This window comes from Macadamia integrifolia, chromosome 5, assembly GCF_013358625.1.
Source record: "Macadamia integrifolia cultivar HAES 741 chromosome 5, SCU_Mint_v3, whole genome shotgun sequence".
Taxonomy (NCBI): Eukaryota; Viridiplantae; Streptophyta; class Magnoliopsida; order Proteales; family Proteaceae; genus Macadamia; species Macadamia integrifolia.
In genome coordinates, this window is record NC_056561.1 from 34,048,947 (window position 1) to 34,062,812 (window position 13,866).

The 13,866-nt window shown below is 38.0% G+C and overlaps 1 protein-coding gene across 1 annotated transcript in view; it reads left to right on the top strand.

The window, feature by feature from the left end:
- The window catches only part of LOC122080139, an 11,889-nt gene extending 540 nt beyond the window's left edge, over positions 1-11,349 (top strand). The window contains exons 2-6 of the mRNA XM_042647039.1: positions 2,478-2,727; positions 2,858-2,964; positions 3,723-3,855; positions 3,950-4,144; positions 10,819-11,349. Of these exons, the coding sequence (XP_042502973.1) occupies positions 2,497-2,727; positions 2,858-2,964; positions 3,723-3,855; positions 3,950-4,144; positions 10,819-11,103 (951 nt within the window). The 5' untranslated portion in view covers positions 2,478-2,496 and the 3' untranslated portion in view covers positions 11,104-11,349. The remainder of the gene's footprint in view (positions 1-2,477; positions 2,728-2,857; positions 2,965-3,722; positions 3,856-3,949; positions 4,145-10,818) is intronic.
- Positions 11,350-13,866: the final 2,517 nt, after the last annotated feature.

Consider the following 13,866-nt stretch of genomic DNA (forward strand, 5'->3'; position numbering starts at 1 on the left):
GGTGTGGGGGGTTGGTGTCCTGAATAGAGAAGATTGTGAGGTGGAGATTCTATTTTCTTTGGGAGATCTTCGTTTCTTTTTTTCTTCTTTGTTAATAGATTATTATTGGTATTTATGAAAAATGACGATTGTGAGTTCTGGCTTCTATTTTCCTGTGAGATCTCCGTTTGTCTTACCCATCGACAAGTTTGTTCCATTTCGTGGGAGCCCTAGAGGGTTTTTTATTTATTGGATTTTATTGACTGTATAATTGTTGCAATTCTTCCTGTGTTCGACCATTGGCCTCTTAATATATTGTAACTGCACGTTTTTAGCTTCTAAAACAGTTTTTGCCTGTGAATTTCCCTGAGCAAAGTTGGTGGGCAGCTAGAATCAAGGGCACAATGGCCGTCTTCAGGAACGGTGCTGCTCTTGTTATTCTGTAACACTTATCTGTCAAAACACTCCAGTGGTAGGAAGACAGGGATGGGTGTTTGAATACTCCCCAATCCTCTGTTTTTGGTGTTTGTTCACCCCAACCCCCCTCCATCCCAAAGAAAGGAGTAAAAAAAAGCTTATCTCCATTGTTTTTTAAGACCAGATAAGGCATGTAGTCTGTTAGATGCTTTCACAAGGGTCGATGTCATTTACATTTTTGTAATTGTATATTTTGCTGCATTTGATGATTTCTTTGGATCTTATTGTTAAGTAGTGACAAGCGAAGGTCAAGGGAAGATAACATATTGGGCAATGCAATTTCATTTTCCTATTCTTCTTTATTTGCACTGTGCATGGAGTTTGGCTAACTCATCATCGTGACAGTATGAGTATACTCAGCCTAGGAATGTAACTCTAGGGTGCTGTTGAAACCCTTAACGGTGGTCAAAATATAGTGAACTTCACTATTATCTGTTATTGTTTCTTGAAGTTCAGAAATACCAGAATGTTGGGTACTTCTTGTTCTCTAACTTACTTGGTTCGGTATCTACACTCCCCAAATTGGAAACCTAACTCTACGGTCTCTACCAACCTGTGTCAGTTGCACCCTTGTTAAGAAAGCCAATTTGGAACTGAAAAAATCTCTTAGGAGTCAAATAGCAGCAGGGTATTTGACAGAAATGAAGCATCGAAGCCTTCCTAACATGAGCTGTTAATAAATGGATTCTGTTTGGGTCAAATTGCCACAGGTTGTGCCAATGTAATGTCATGTTGGTCTCTTGTCTTATGACCTTATTGTGTAAATGGGTCATATCAGTTGGTATTTGATTTGTGTCTTATTATCTCATTTTGGTTCAGTGGCTTACAAACTTTTGGTGGAGTGACAGTAAAATAATTAGTCTTGAACACACAACCTTGGGCATAGAAAGGAGAGGTGAAGCCGGCAAACTACAAACCTTATCAATGTTTCAGTGCATTATCATGTCATATTTTATTCTCTTAGGAAACTTGGTTTAGATGGAATAGATTTGGGTCTTCCAATGAGCAGTGCTTATGCAGGCTAAAGGCATGATAACTGATAATTTCTGAAACTTGGGGGTTTGGGATGCTAGTCAATTTAGAGGAAGAAGAATTTGTGGGAAAGGACAGATTAGGAACTTTTCATAGATGAAATGGTTTATAGTGGAAAAAATACTGGCTAATTGTTTTTTATGTTGATTTTTTTCACCTAAGGGGACCGGAATTTAAATTGAAACAAGATCGATGTTGCTACTTGGAAGGGGTCTAATTATGGTTAAGTAGGGTAATTAGGTCAAGGTTGTGGAAACGGGAACTAGGCTTTAAGAATCCAAGGGGAAATTAGTTCCAGGTTGGATCATTGTATATATTAGTAGAATGCACTAATAGAAGAAAGTTGGAAAAGGACTTAGGTGGGGCAATTTGATCCAAATCAATGAACTCTGACCCCCTCGGCACAGTTCTGTGTATTTATATGGCATATTTCATCTTTTCCTAGGGACTGAGCTATATATTGACGGACAGCAACATTTAGAATAATGTGTTAAATCAACTTTTATAGGAATAAGAAGAAGAAAGGCCTCATGTTGACTTTGTTATCATGAAGTTGTGAGTTGATTGGTAGTGATTTGGGTCGTAATTAGTTGGTTGGTAAGGTGAAATGCATAGACTCTGGATAAAGTACAATTTACTCATTGCAGTCATCAGAAGATCCATTTGTAGACTGCTGCTGAGTCACTATATCACTGGCAAGTAGCGGTGCCTGTTGACTCTATTGAGAACTCTTGATAGGGAAGCCTGAACAGAAATCTTGGGGTTGTACCGGGAGACGCTTTGGAATTGATATTGATATCGATATCGAAACTAGATCCATGAGTACAGAAATTGCACAATGAAATTTAATTTCCCAATGCTAGACATAAAATCTTAGTCTTGTACAAACACCTTTTAACCTTTTTGCATTTACTCATATAGATATCTATTGATTTGGAAGTCTTTTTTCTAGCATAATTAAGTGTTGGATTGTTTCTTTTCTGTTTCAGACTGATACACTCAACAGGGATGTCAGGAAACGTCCTCAGAGATAGTGTGGGGGCCTTTCCAAATGCTTATATTGAGAAGTGCAATGAAAATCTTGACAAATGTCAGAGGAAAGATCCTGTTTCATTGGCCTCAACTCGAAGTAATGAAGGTGAATTTGTGAATACTGGAACAGAAGTAGGTGTGCCAGAAGTGGAGTATATAGAATCTGAAAACCTGAATGATCTAGAAGATGTGGATACCATGCTCAAGGTATAAGTTGCTCTTCCTTTTCTTTCATTTGTTGCTAATTTCTTGAGTGTGTCAAAGGTGTTCTTGTTGATGATTTCTTTGATGCTCTGATACTTATGGGTCACATTTTGTTTTATTGCCTCTTGTTTAGACGCTGTTGTCAGGACTAGACTCCAAAGATTGGGTTTCGGTCTGTGAGGCATTGAATAATGTTCGCCGGTTATCAATATTTCACAAGGAGGCAATGCTTGACATGTTGTGAGTGTTGGTTAGAAACTGCTTACATGATTTGGTTGAGAGAACTATTAAGAATGTATGCTTTATTTGCTCCTTTTCTTTTACACATATGCATGAGGGGGTGTATGTGAAGTTTCATAGGGTTCTGTAATCACCATATTGTCCTATTTTGATACTATGACGAATCTTCAGGATGCACTTGTGGACCAAGTCTCAAAATTTTCGGGTTTTAACCCATTTCCCTTCCCCGACTAAACTGAATGTTTTCAAAAATTTTAAACATCGCAACTTATATGTCAACTATCATTTTATTTTGATTTCCTGAGAATCGAAATATTTTGGTAATACTGGCGAAATTTCTCGTTCGAACATTGGCTGTGGACATATGCCTAAGCTTGAAGATGAGTGACTTAGTTCTTTGTGTTAATGTATACATTGAGGCTGCCCTTCCCTAACAGTTCGATATAAGGTGAAACGGTATGGTATACAAAACTGGGTAAGGGCCGACACTTCTTCTCCCTCGGTGCCACATGAAGAAATGCTGCGTGAATTTCAAGTGCAAGGACCAAGCGATATTGGTCTGCACATGCGGGGGAGTGTTAATGTATACATTGATGCTGACCTCCCCTAGCAGGTTGAGCATTTAGGTGAAACGGCAGCAAACAATTTGTTTATATTTTATATTGTGCATATCATTTTTATTTGACATTTATTTAAACTTGTGGGCTAAATTCCTCATTATCTTTTTGAAACTTACCATGGAATGCCATCATGAACAGGGACAATGTGATCTCATCAATTGTGAAATCCTTGAAGAATCCAAGAAGTGCTGTGTGTAAAACTGCAATTATGACATCTGAAGACATTTTTAATGCTTACAGTGATTCTATAATTGATTCATTTGATCCTCTGGTAGGTTATGATTTTCATTTTCAAATACCCTTTGCTATTTTGTTGTTTTGTGTTTTACCAAAGCAGTATTGCAAATACTTTTGTTCTGGTTCAGCTTGTTCAGCTTCTTCTTAAGTCTTCACAAGATAAAAGATTTGTTTGTGATGCTGCTGAGAGGGCTTTGGTAGCAATGACTACTTGGGTTTCCCCCACTCTGTTGTTGCCGAAGTTGCAACCATATCTTAAGCACAAGAATCCTCGAATACGAGCAAAGGCATCAATATGCATTTGTCGAAGTGTACCAAGGCTGGTATAACCCGCTCTTTCTACTTTATTTGATTAATAAGGCTTCCACATTAATTAATTTTGATAGAGAGGAATGTTTGAATTTTGATTACTATATCATCATTTACTGTTGAACTTGATTATATCCAGTTCTAGGCTTCTAGTTGTCATTGTTTATGGTTTTGAAATGACATGAATAGTAACATTTAAATTTCAAAGGGTTATTTCCTCTTTTTTTTTTGGGGGGGGGTGAGGGGGCATAGAGGTTAGTTTGCTTAATATATTTCATTTCTAGAAGAACAAAACCAGATGCAATGTGGTATCAGCAGAAATGGGGTTTGGGGGTTAGTAACTATTACATTTACATGATCATCTTTCTTATCTTGCTAGTCTATATCGCCTTTCTTCACTTATGAAAGATGTTAAGCTGCTAGATTTGGCTCCTTGGGCTTATGATAGCAAGGTTCAAGATTTCTGTTTTGAGGCTCGAAATCAAGGTCAAAATTTGTACAATTTCAATAGGAAGTTTTGGTGAAAGGTTTCGAGGTCCAAATGGCGAAATTAGGTTCTGAAACTTCTAGGAAACCCTATTTTAGGCTGAGTGGAACCCTTAGATTTTAAAAAATCAAATCCAAAATGGTAGTTTGACTTTGGAGCCTAGTTTGGTAGTATATGCTTTATACATTTTCTAATGTGACTTATTCCACACAAAGTTTAGTACTAGAACACATGTAATTTAGTTAAACAACTTAAATATGCAATAGGAATGAATAGACAAAATCAGAAACCATTTTATATATTATACATCACACCTGGTTCATCACAAAGAGTCAAAGATGTAGGAGTCAAGAATCCAAGCAAGTTACCCCTATGCCCATCCTAGAGTCCCTGTACCACATCAAGTTTTGTGTAGGTTCAAAACCACTAGAATGTTGCTGCTGCTGCTGTTGATTGAAATTATCCTCTTAACTATATCACAAAAACTGGCCATGTCATAGTATGGTGGAAACAGCACTCGAAGTCCTCCACAACAGTCCTAGAAATGGAATCATCAACAAACTAGAGGTACCCTAACCTAGAGTATAGATCTCTGAACCATGTGGAACTCGATCGAGAGCTAATGCTACTAGATGCTGCCTGTGGAACTGATATTCGCATGTATGGTTGGGGAGCTGGGAATGAGAAGATGTTGTCCACAAAATCTCACCCAGTGTGTGATTGAACCTTATACTCATAGGGTAATGACGATGAAGAGTTAAATTTCCCATAACCACCATACCTAGCATAGTTAGAATTGGTGCTCCTTTGGCATATGATGGTGCACGTTGCACCCGATGCGTATTACTCTTCTCCTGACTCAGGCCAAGTGTATTAGTCAAGCTCGTAACATCAATGTTTATGGATTCTATGTTGTCATCCTTCTCAGGTGGTGGTATGAATCGGCAATGTTGGCCTCTCATGTAGCTTGCACGATGGTCAGCATCCTGTGTGGCATGATCGAGCGGACTCTTGCTTGTGAAGTGGGTTGGCTCAGGCTTCGGCTCTTGCTAGTGGTACTCCTCGTGCATCCCTTCAAATTTACCACCACCACCACCACCACCATCATCGTCAGATGGGGACATTGTGCGAGTGTGGCCACTAGAATGCGACCAATTGATGAGACTGAAAAGGTCGTGGTGTCTGTGAATGAACACGACCCCTCTCGAGATGCGATAAACTCATCGACATTAGTAACCATCTGTCTAGCTATCTGCGCTTACCCCTAAGCCGATCCATAACAAGGCCACCTCGATCCCTCACCCACTCATTTAAGGGATTCTCCTCATCATTTGACTCCACTTAGAAAATGTTGGCAAACTTGATTGGATCTTTATCACCCTCCATGCCCAAGCTTATATGTTGCATCTTCAGTCTCATGTTATAATGCACATCCACCAACTGCTCCAGCCATGCGTGATCCAATCGGTTCCGCCTCTTGCAGTGGATGAGTGAGAATGTAATACAGTTACGATTGCATCTAGAGGTGGAATATGTTTGGAAGAGCACCTTTATTGCTATTTTTCTTAAGTTAGGTGCATTACTTCTTTAGAGGACCCACCATTCACATGCATTAGAGTATTAAATTCATGTTAAGTGATTGTACTTGGCACATATGCATATGAATTGAATTGAGATAAAATCACAAATAATGCAGTGGGCCTACTAGGAGTTGTGGTTTCTTCACACGACTTTACGGCTGCACGCACAAAAGTCCTAAGAGTATCCCTGAAGGTCTTTATCTATACTCATTTTCAAACATTGGTAATGTTCACATTAATACAAAATCGAGTAATTACAATTCTTAGAATACCTTACAAACTACCAAGTCTAACTTCAGTATTGCACATCGACTGTATAGTTGGTTTGGCTCCCACTTCACCACCCCATTTTCCACTACTTCCATTAGTGATTGTTCCATCCTAAGTTTACGTGTATTGGTACTTGGGATTGAGATAATATGCTAGGAATGATATAAAGAACTTGTCAATTGCTTATGAAGATGTAAATAGAATATAAATTAACTTGAGTACCTTAAAATAAAAATATAAAACTCACCAGCCTTATTCAATGGATGCATCAAGTGCTTCTCCCATCGATCCTCGACAATTTGCAGGTACTCGTATGCCCTACCACCACGTGTTATTGCTACTCTCACGTGTTCCTTGATCATCTATATGGCTGCGTACTGGTGTGGCAAGGTGGGCTTCTTAGAGTCAACCATCCTCGATATCTTTACCACTGGCTCTAGTATAAGAATTACCTTCTTCAGGTCCTTCCATAACTGATCAACTAGGTATGATTGCTTTTGCTACCCTACCCTGTGGTGAACTTGACTCCCCCTAACTGAACCAATCCTCTTAGGCAAGCATGGACCTCAAACCAACTCTCTAAGGCTGCGTTTGGTAACGTTTCTGTTCTAGAAACGATGTTTCATGTTAAAAATGAACATTTTAGTTTCTGTGTCAAAACACCGTTTTTAAACGAAAAAATGGTGTTTGGTGAATCTGTTTCTGGAACGGTTTCAAAACGCAGGTCTTCTCTCCTCTTTGTGCTCGAAATTGTGAAAAATGAAGAGCTAGGGCAGAAGACAACTTTATCGGGAATGATTTTCCAAAATTCCCCCAAATAGTTCTTTTTTTTTTTTTAAACAAAACTTGGAAGACGGAACAGCTATTTGTTGTTCCGTCAATTTCAGTTTCTATTGTTATTTTTTCACTTTTTGTTCCAGAAAAACGGAAACTCGTCTATGATGCACCAAACGCTTTATTCCATTTTTTCGTTCCAATAGAACGAAAAAACTCTAGAACTGTTCCAATAGAACGGTACCAAATGCAGCCTAAAGCTCTTCAATGCAATGTAGTTGGTGGCAAATCGAGTAATGTCAGAACTCACCAAATCTCCACTGCACTTCTCCCTTAGTAGCTGTAAAGCATATCCATGGTTCTAGACAACTGTGGTCACTTGTCTTGCTCACTTGACTGCACCTGCTACCATGGATATCTTCCCTATGCTCTTTAGCGTGAGGTCAATGCGGTGGGTTGCACATGGTGTCCAAAAGAGGTGATACCTGCTGTTGTCAATCTGTCACCAACATTCTTAAAGTTGCTCCCATTGTCTCTCACCACTTGGACAACGTTCTGCACCCCCACCTCTTATACAACATCTTTTAGCAACTTGTAGATATATTTTGCATCCTTCTTCTCCTTGGATGTATCCACAGACTTTAGGAAGATAGTCTTATCATCACAATAGACCTTGAAGTTGATGATGAGTCTAGTGGGTCCAGTCCAACCATCACACATCAGTCACTTCATAGCTCTCTTATGTCCCCTTTTATGTATTATTTTACTCTCCTATGCTCATTCTTTTATCCTTCTTTTTAGGTGGAAAATAAACATTCATCAATTCATATGTAGGAAGCCCCTTCACTCCTGGGCCAGCCTTCCCCTTAGTGTCAAGCATGCCTTCATAGTATGGGTTTTCAGTGGCATCTGGGATGTAGTGATAGAAAAAGTTTGGAACGACATTGCCCACTTTACCTTTCCAATCAGACCAGATTTGCTTATATTTTCTTTGTTTGGTATACTGAGTCCTAAATATGGCAGGATCTTGCTGAAGGACCTCAATGAGATTATCATCATTATCTGGTACTGGTGGAGGAGCTGCCGTCACACTCTGTGATCTCCTGAAAGGCAACTCCTCTGCCTCTGGTGCAGCTGCTCTAGAGCTAGAGGAACCAACTCCTTTTCCCTTCTTTGCAACCCTAACCCTCTCCAACTAATGTGCGACTCAGCTTCCTAAGCCTGCCGTATCTGTCTCCTCTCTGCCTGTCTCCACATCAACAGACATGTAATCACTATCAAAATCATCAGAGTCAACCCCTGCTGCTACTGGGTGACTCTCTAGTGCTGTCTCACCAAGCTCCTCTCTTGCCCTTTGTTTTTCAAACTTCCTCTATCTTCTTCCCGTCATGAGGGTAGCCATGGCCTTCTGTACCTGAATAGGGACCCTGTAGCAATTGGCCTCATCCCTGTAGCCACCAGGTAGAAGCCACTTCAGTCTAGTGGCAAGCCTGAATTTGTTATCTTGCCACAATACTTACATTGTGAGCTCTTCTTATCATTCCCTATAGGTATTCCATGCTTTCATGCTATGTCTACACTTCTATTGTCAGCCATTGTGTAATCTTCTTAATTCTTACACTATTGCATAAAAAAATGCATACATTTTTAGTTATTCTACATCATTTAAAACTCCTAAAACAATCATATCACTATTTCCTATTTTTTACCTAAACTCTTATAATTTTTCTTAATTGAAAATAAATTAAAATTTTTTTGAATTAATAACACCATAATTTATCAAAAATAATAATGGAAAGGGACATTAATCATCTACAGTTGTAAATACAGAAATAATACTTTCATAAATTTTAAAGAATTTTCAAACCAAAACAAAAATGTTTACCACATATTCTTCTGAATTTTCTGTAATTTTTTTAAAAATAAAAAAAATGAAAATAATTATTTTCCGGACAGAAAAACGATTCCATTAGGCCTTTGATCAGCCTCCGAACACTAAGTATTAACCTTTTTTTTTTTTTAACTGTTGCATGAAAATAAATTTTTTTTTTTCAGAAGATAAATTTTTTTTTTTAAAACTGGAAATAAATTCCGCCTCTGTGGAGTTTCTAGACCAGGCTACGGTGTATAGCATATGAAAAATTAAAGGCCAACCACCAAGTATTTATCCTATTTTTTACAAAAATTAATTTTTGTTAAAAATGATATACCTCCAACCTTGAATCTTGCTCAAATCTTCCAACAACACAGCAACCTGTGGTTTCCAAATGCATTCCTCAACTGCTCAAGTACTTGTTCCAACCTTGTACGATAGTGATTTGGCCAATACTAGATGCTGTACTTGAATACCAGATGTTGGAGGGGTGAGATCAGCCTAATCATTAGCTGATGTAGCCATAACAGGGGCCATATGCTGTTAACTGTGTTATGTCACTTATGCCTACTAGGGTTTGGGGAGACAGAAATACTTCATCGAATTCCTCCTTTGGAAGTATGTTTTCAGTGACTTTTCACATTCTGAGAACTGCTAACTGTGACCAATAGCACCAGACACCCCATGTTTCGTCCAAACATCTGTTGGAAGCTTCCTTTCTGTTGTGCAGTATAAATGACAATCCTGAAATTTTGGGGCCCTTCCCTCCGACCATTAGTGAAAGCATGACGGGAATTTCCGATCCTAACCTTTTATTTATTAGCGTTGAGTTCATTACAATCTGAATATGTTGGTTAATAAGTTTGCAGATTGCTTTTGGGCATTTTTTTGCAGTGATTATAGTCATGGTATTCAGTTGGTTTTGGTTTAGCCACTTTGAAAATCTTGGCAAGCCTTTTTTATTTCTTCTTGTTTTAGGCTTTATTTGGTTGTCTAAAAATGAATAGAAAAGAAAAGAAACAAATTCAAAAGATTTTGAATTTGAGGGGAGAGAGAGACACACACACACACACACATAACTCAATCATTGCATCATGACAAAAACCTTAGTTTATTTTTGTTAGGATAGACATGACAACCAACATAAATTTAGTATTACTTAGTCTATGTTTGTCAGATCTCAACATAGCTTGACTCTGACCCTTTTAAGTAGACATTTTGGACCAAAAATCAGCTTTGAGTAGTTGATTTTCACCGAGTAATAAAATGTAGCCTTCTTGAGAGTTGACATCCAATTTCCTGTGTTAAAAGAAGTTACACATATCCTATTGGGAGTTTCTGGCATTTCAAACCATCTGTTTTGTTCAACCAACGTTCTAATTTATACCCATGGATTAAAGACTGTTGGTCAATATGAATATGTGCCCTCATGTGGCAAGTGGAACAGAAGCCCTTAAGAATCGTAGTATCAAGATTTCAATTGTGCTCTTTATAGTATCTCATTGTTTTATATTTGCAATTTTACATGCTTAACGCTGAAAGGTCAAAATAAAGCATTGCTATTAATACAAGAAGTCGTATGAGGTTTTTGTTTTGACTATTGGGGTAGATACTGATTATTTTGTTCCTGGATTTTTGCTTGCCTACGAATGTTTCCTATGCTTTCCATTAAATTTTTCTGTTTGTTGGACCTGTTATCTGTAGGGAAGTGAAGGAATTAAAGCTTATGGGATTGATAAATTGATCCAAATAGCTGCATCTCAACTCAGTGATAGACTCCCTGAGTCCAGGGAGGCTGCTCGGACTCTTCTTTTGGAACTGCAAGCTGTATATGAGAAATCCCACATCTCCGCACCAACTGTAGAATCTGAACATTCTGAAATGGGTTCTTGGGAGCACTTTTGCCAGTCAAAGCTCTCTCCTTTAAGTGCACAAGCTGTTCTGCGTGTTACCAATATTGGAAGGGAGGGTCTTGTTTTGGGATCCTAACATTAGATGGTGTACGATTATGCTATGAGGTTTAATATTTTACAGCCCCTGTATGCTATGAGTTTTGATATTTTGCAACCCCCTCATACTTTCTTTTTGTTTGGTATACAATTACGATTTTTTCCCTGTAAATCCTACAAATAGTGAAATGATTGGCAGACTTGTTTGGAGAATGTATTGGACTGGAATTCAATTCCCTTTCCCGGTTATGATCAGTTTCATGTTAAATATATTATTTTTGCTTTATCTTGTTTGATTTGTGGTCATTGATATACTGGAACCAGAGATTAATCAGGTATAATCACACTTGTTTCTGCTTTTGTTTCCAGTTTTGTTGATGCGGTTAATATCCACATTTTCAACTTGCAAGTTTCATAATTATAATTACGTATACTAGGAAAGGGTGGGGGGTGGCACTTTCAAGTTGCAATGAATGCTAAATGGAATAGAGCTACAGAAACACCCTGTGTCCTTGCCCATTCACCTGTGAATTCCTGAAGGAGAAAATCTGAACTCAAGATGCCAGACCCTAGTTGTTCAGGTAGAATCAAACAATTACAGTGTCAGTTTGCATCCATGGACGTAAAACGTGGATGTGAGAATGAATTGCAGAAATGATTTGCTTTCTGGGGGGAATTAAGCAATGTCTTGAGGACTGTACTGGGGTGGACCAAGTTAAGAGATTTGGATTGATAGGAGGCCTATCATCTGTTTTGTTGGCACTGTGCTCAGCTTTGGTCTGCTTCGAAGATTGTTAGGAATGCTAATGATGGGATTCCAGAAGTTTGGTGAGAAAATTATATGATGTCTGTGTGATGATTTGTATTTGAGCTTACTGACAATGATAGATCTCTTAAAGCTTGGTGAGAAACTTTCAAGCCCCCAAGGAGCAGTTGATCTGCTTGCTGGTATTTGTTGTTTCCTTGTGCTTTAGGCAGATAGTTGTACTTTCATTGTCAATAGGCAACCCTGTGAATCTGAATTTGGGAAATCATTATTAGTCCAGCAATTATGTTACATGGCCACATTATGCGGTGTCCTGACTTATCCTGTTTCAACTTGAATCATAAGGCTCTAAGGTAAGGCCAGTCTGATCGAATTGTGGTTCCCCCCTTCTTAGTTTGATCATCTGATGTGAAGGATCTGATACTTATTTCCTTTTGGTTTATTATTATGGGTGAGTTGTATAATCATGGCTCCTTTTGATTTAAAAGCTTAATTTCCTGTGTGGATGTCTTAATCAGACATTGATTAGCATTTTTATGCTTTCTCATTGGTTTCTATGGCAATATGACCCATTTTCTGTGTGGACATCTTAATCCCAACTTCCATTCGCAGTTTTATGGTTTAAATCCTTCTCGGGCGGCTAATTAAAGCAACCTTATGATTCAATTGTAGGACAGGCCATCCGCAATTCAACAATCTGTGTACCTTTTTTTGTGCTTTACTCTTCTAACCATTTCTGGAAGGTGGTGAGAGTTTGCTGACTATCTTTTGAATTAAATCATTTGATTTGGTTTCCGATAGCATCATCATCTGAGATCTAATAGTTATATGGAGACTGGCGATGCCTCATCAGTACTCGCCATTGATGATTGCCCAAGCTTATGTTGAACAAGTTATGCACTTATATTACCCTTGAACTAATATGAGATGAGTTCAATGTGGCATTGCAAATTGAGCTTTAGTGCTTTCAAAATGCAGCCTTGGTTAATTAGGATAGTTTTAGCTTTGTAAGGCCTTTCATTCTTCCCAGTTTTCTGTTCAAGATTCTACCTTAATGGTGAAGGAGACTTCACTTGTTGTGATGATAAAAGCTCATGTCGCCAGAGTGAAGACTTGGGTCCAGGCAAAGCTTTATTGAATGAGTTGTTAGAGGATAAGAAATGGAAGAGGGACAGGTGAGGCTGCAATTGCTCTGTGAAGAATGATGCTGGGATTTTTTTTCGATTGATGGATCGATGCAAGTATGGATAATTGCGACCTTTTCTTCTCTGTAATCAAAATTTTCTTCCTTACAATAATGGCTAGAAATGAAATTGCAGAAAACAATGATATCAACTTTCATAATACGACTTTTTTATTTTTTTACATCAGATTGGGTGAAGAAAATTATCTGAAGATTAATTTAAATACTATCAAGAAAATGCAAAATTAATGTATATTATCTTCTATTTTTCAACCCTTATTTCACGCATTTTTGATGCTCGAGAACCCATGTGTATAAACTGGTGACCTTACCATACAACCATGGCTTTAAAAAAAAAAAAGGTTGAATGGCAAAACAAGATCCATACAGTCAAGCCCCATGAAATTGGGATAAGACTACAACAACCTTACTGTAATTCCTTTAATTCATATTTTGAATTCTTTACAAAATGCACTTGAGATCTTTACAATTTGTGATTGGAGTCCACCAAAAACTACTCATAGGAACCATCTCAAGGTAGTGACTGTTAATAAGAGTGTAAGGTGCAGGGGATGTAGACACCCCTCCAGCACTGAAAATTTAGTTAGAAAGGGCCTTTCAACCATGTCAACCCTCATAAGAGCAAGGAAACATTTGTCACTATACACTTTGAAGGCCATGGCTTTAGCAATAGAATACATCTCTGTATAACAAATCAGAATAAAGATTTAGCACCAGATCCAAATATATGGATAGTGATTTGAAATCCATATATTTTAAATTAGAAACCTTCAAGTTAGTACACAAAATTTTTAAATTTTTAAATTTTTAAATTTTAAATTTTAATTTTTTTT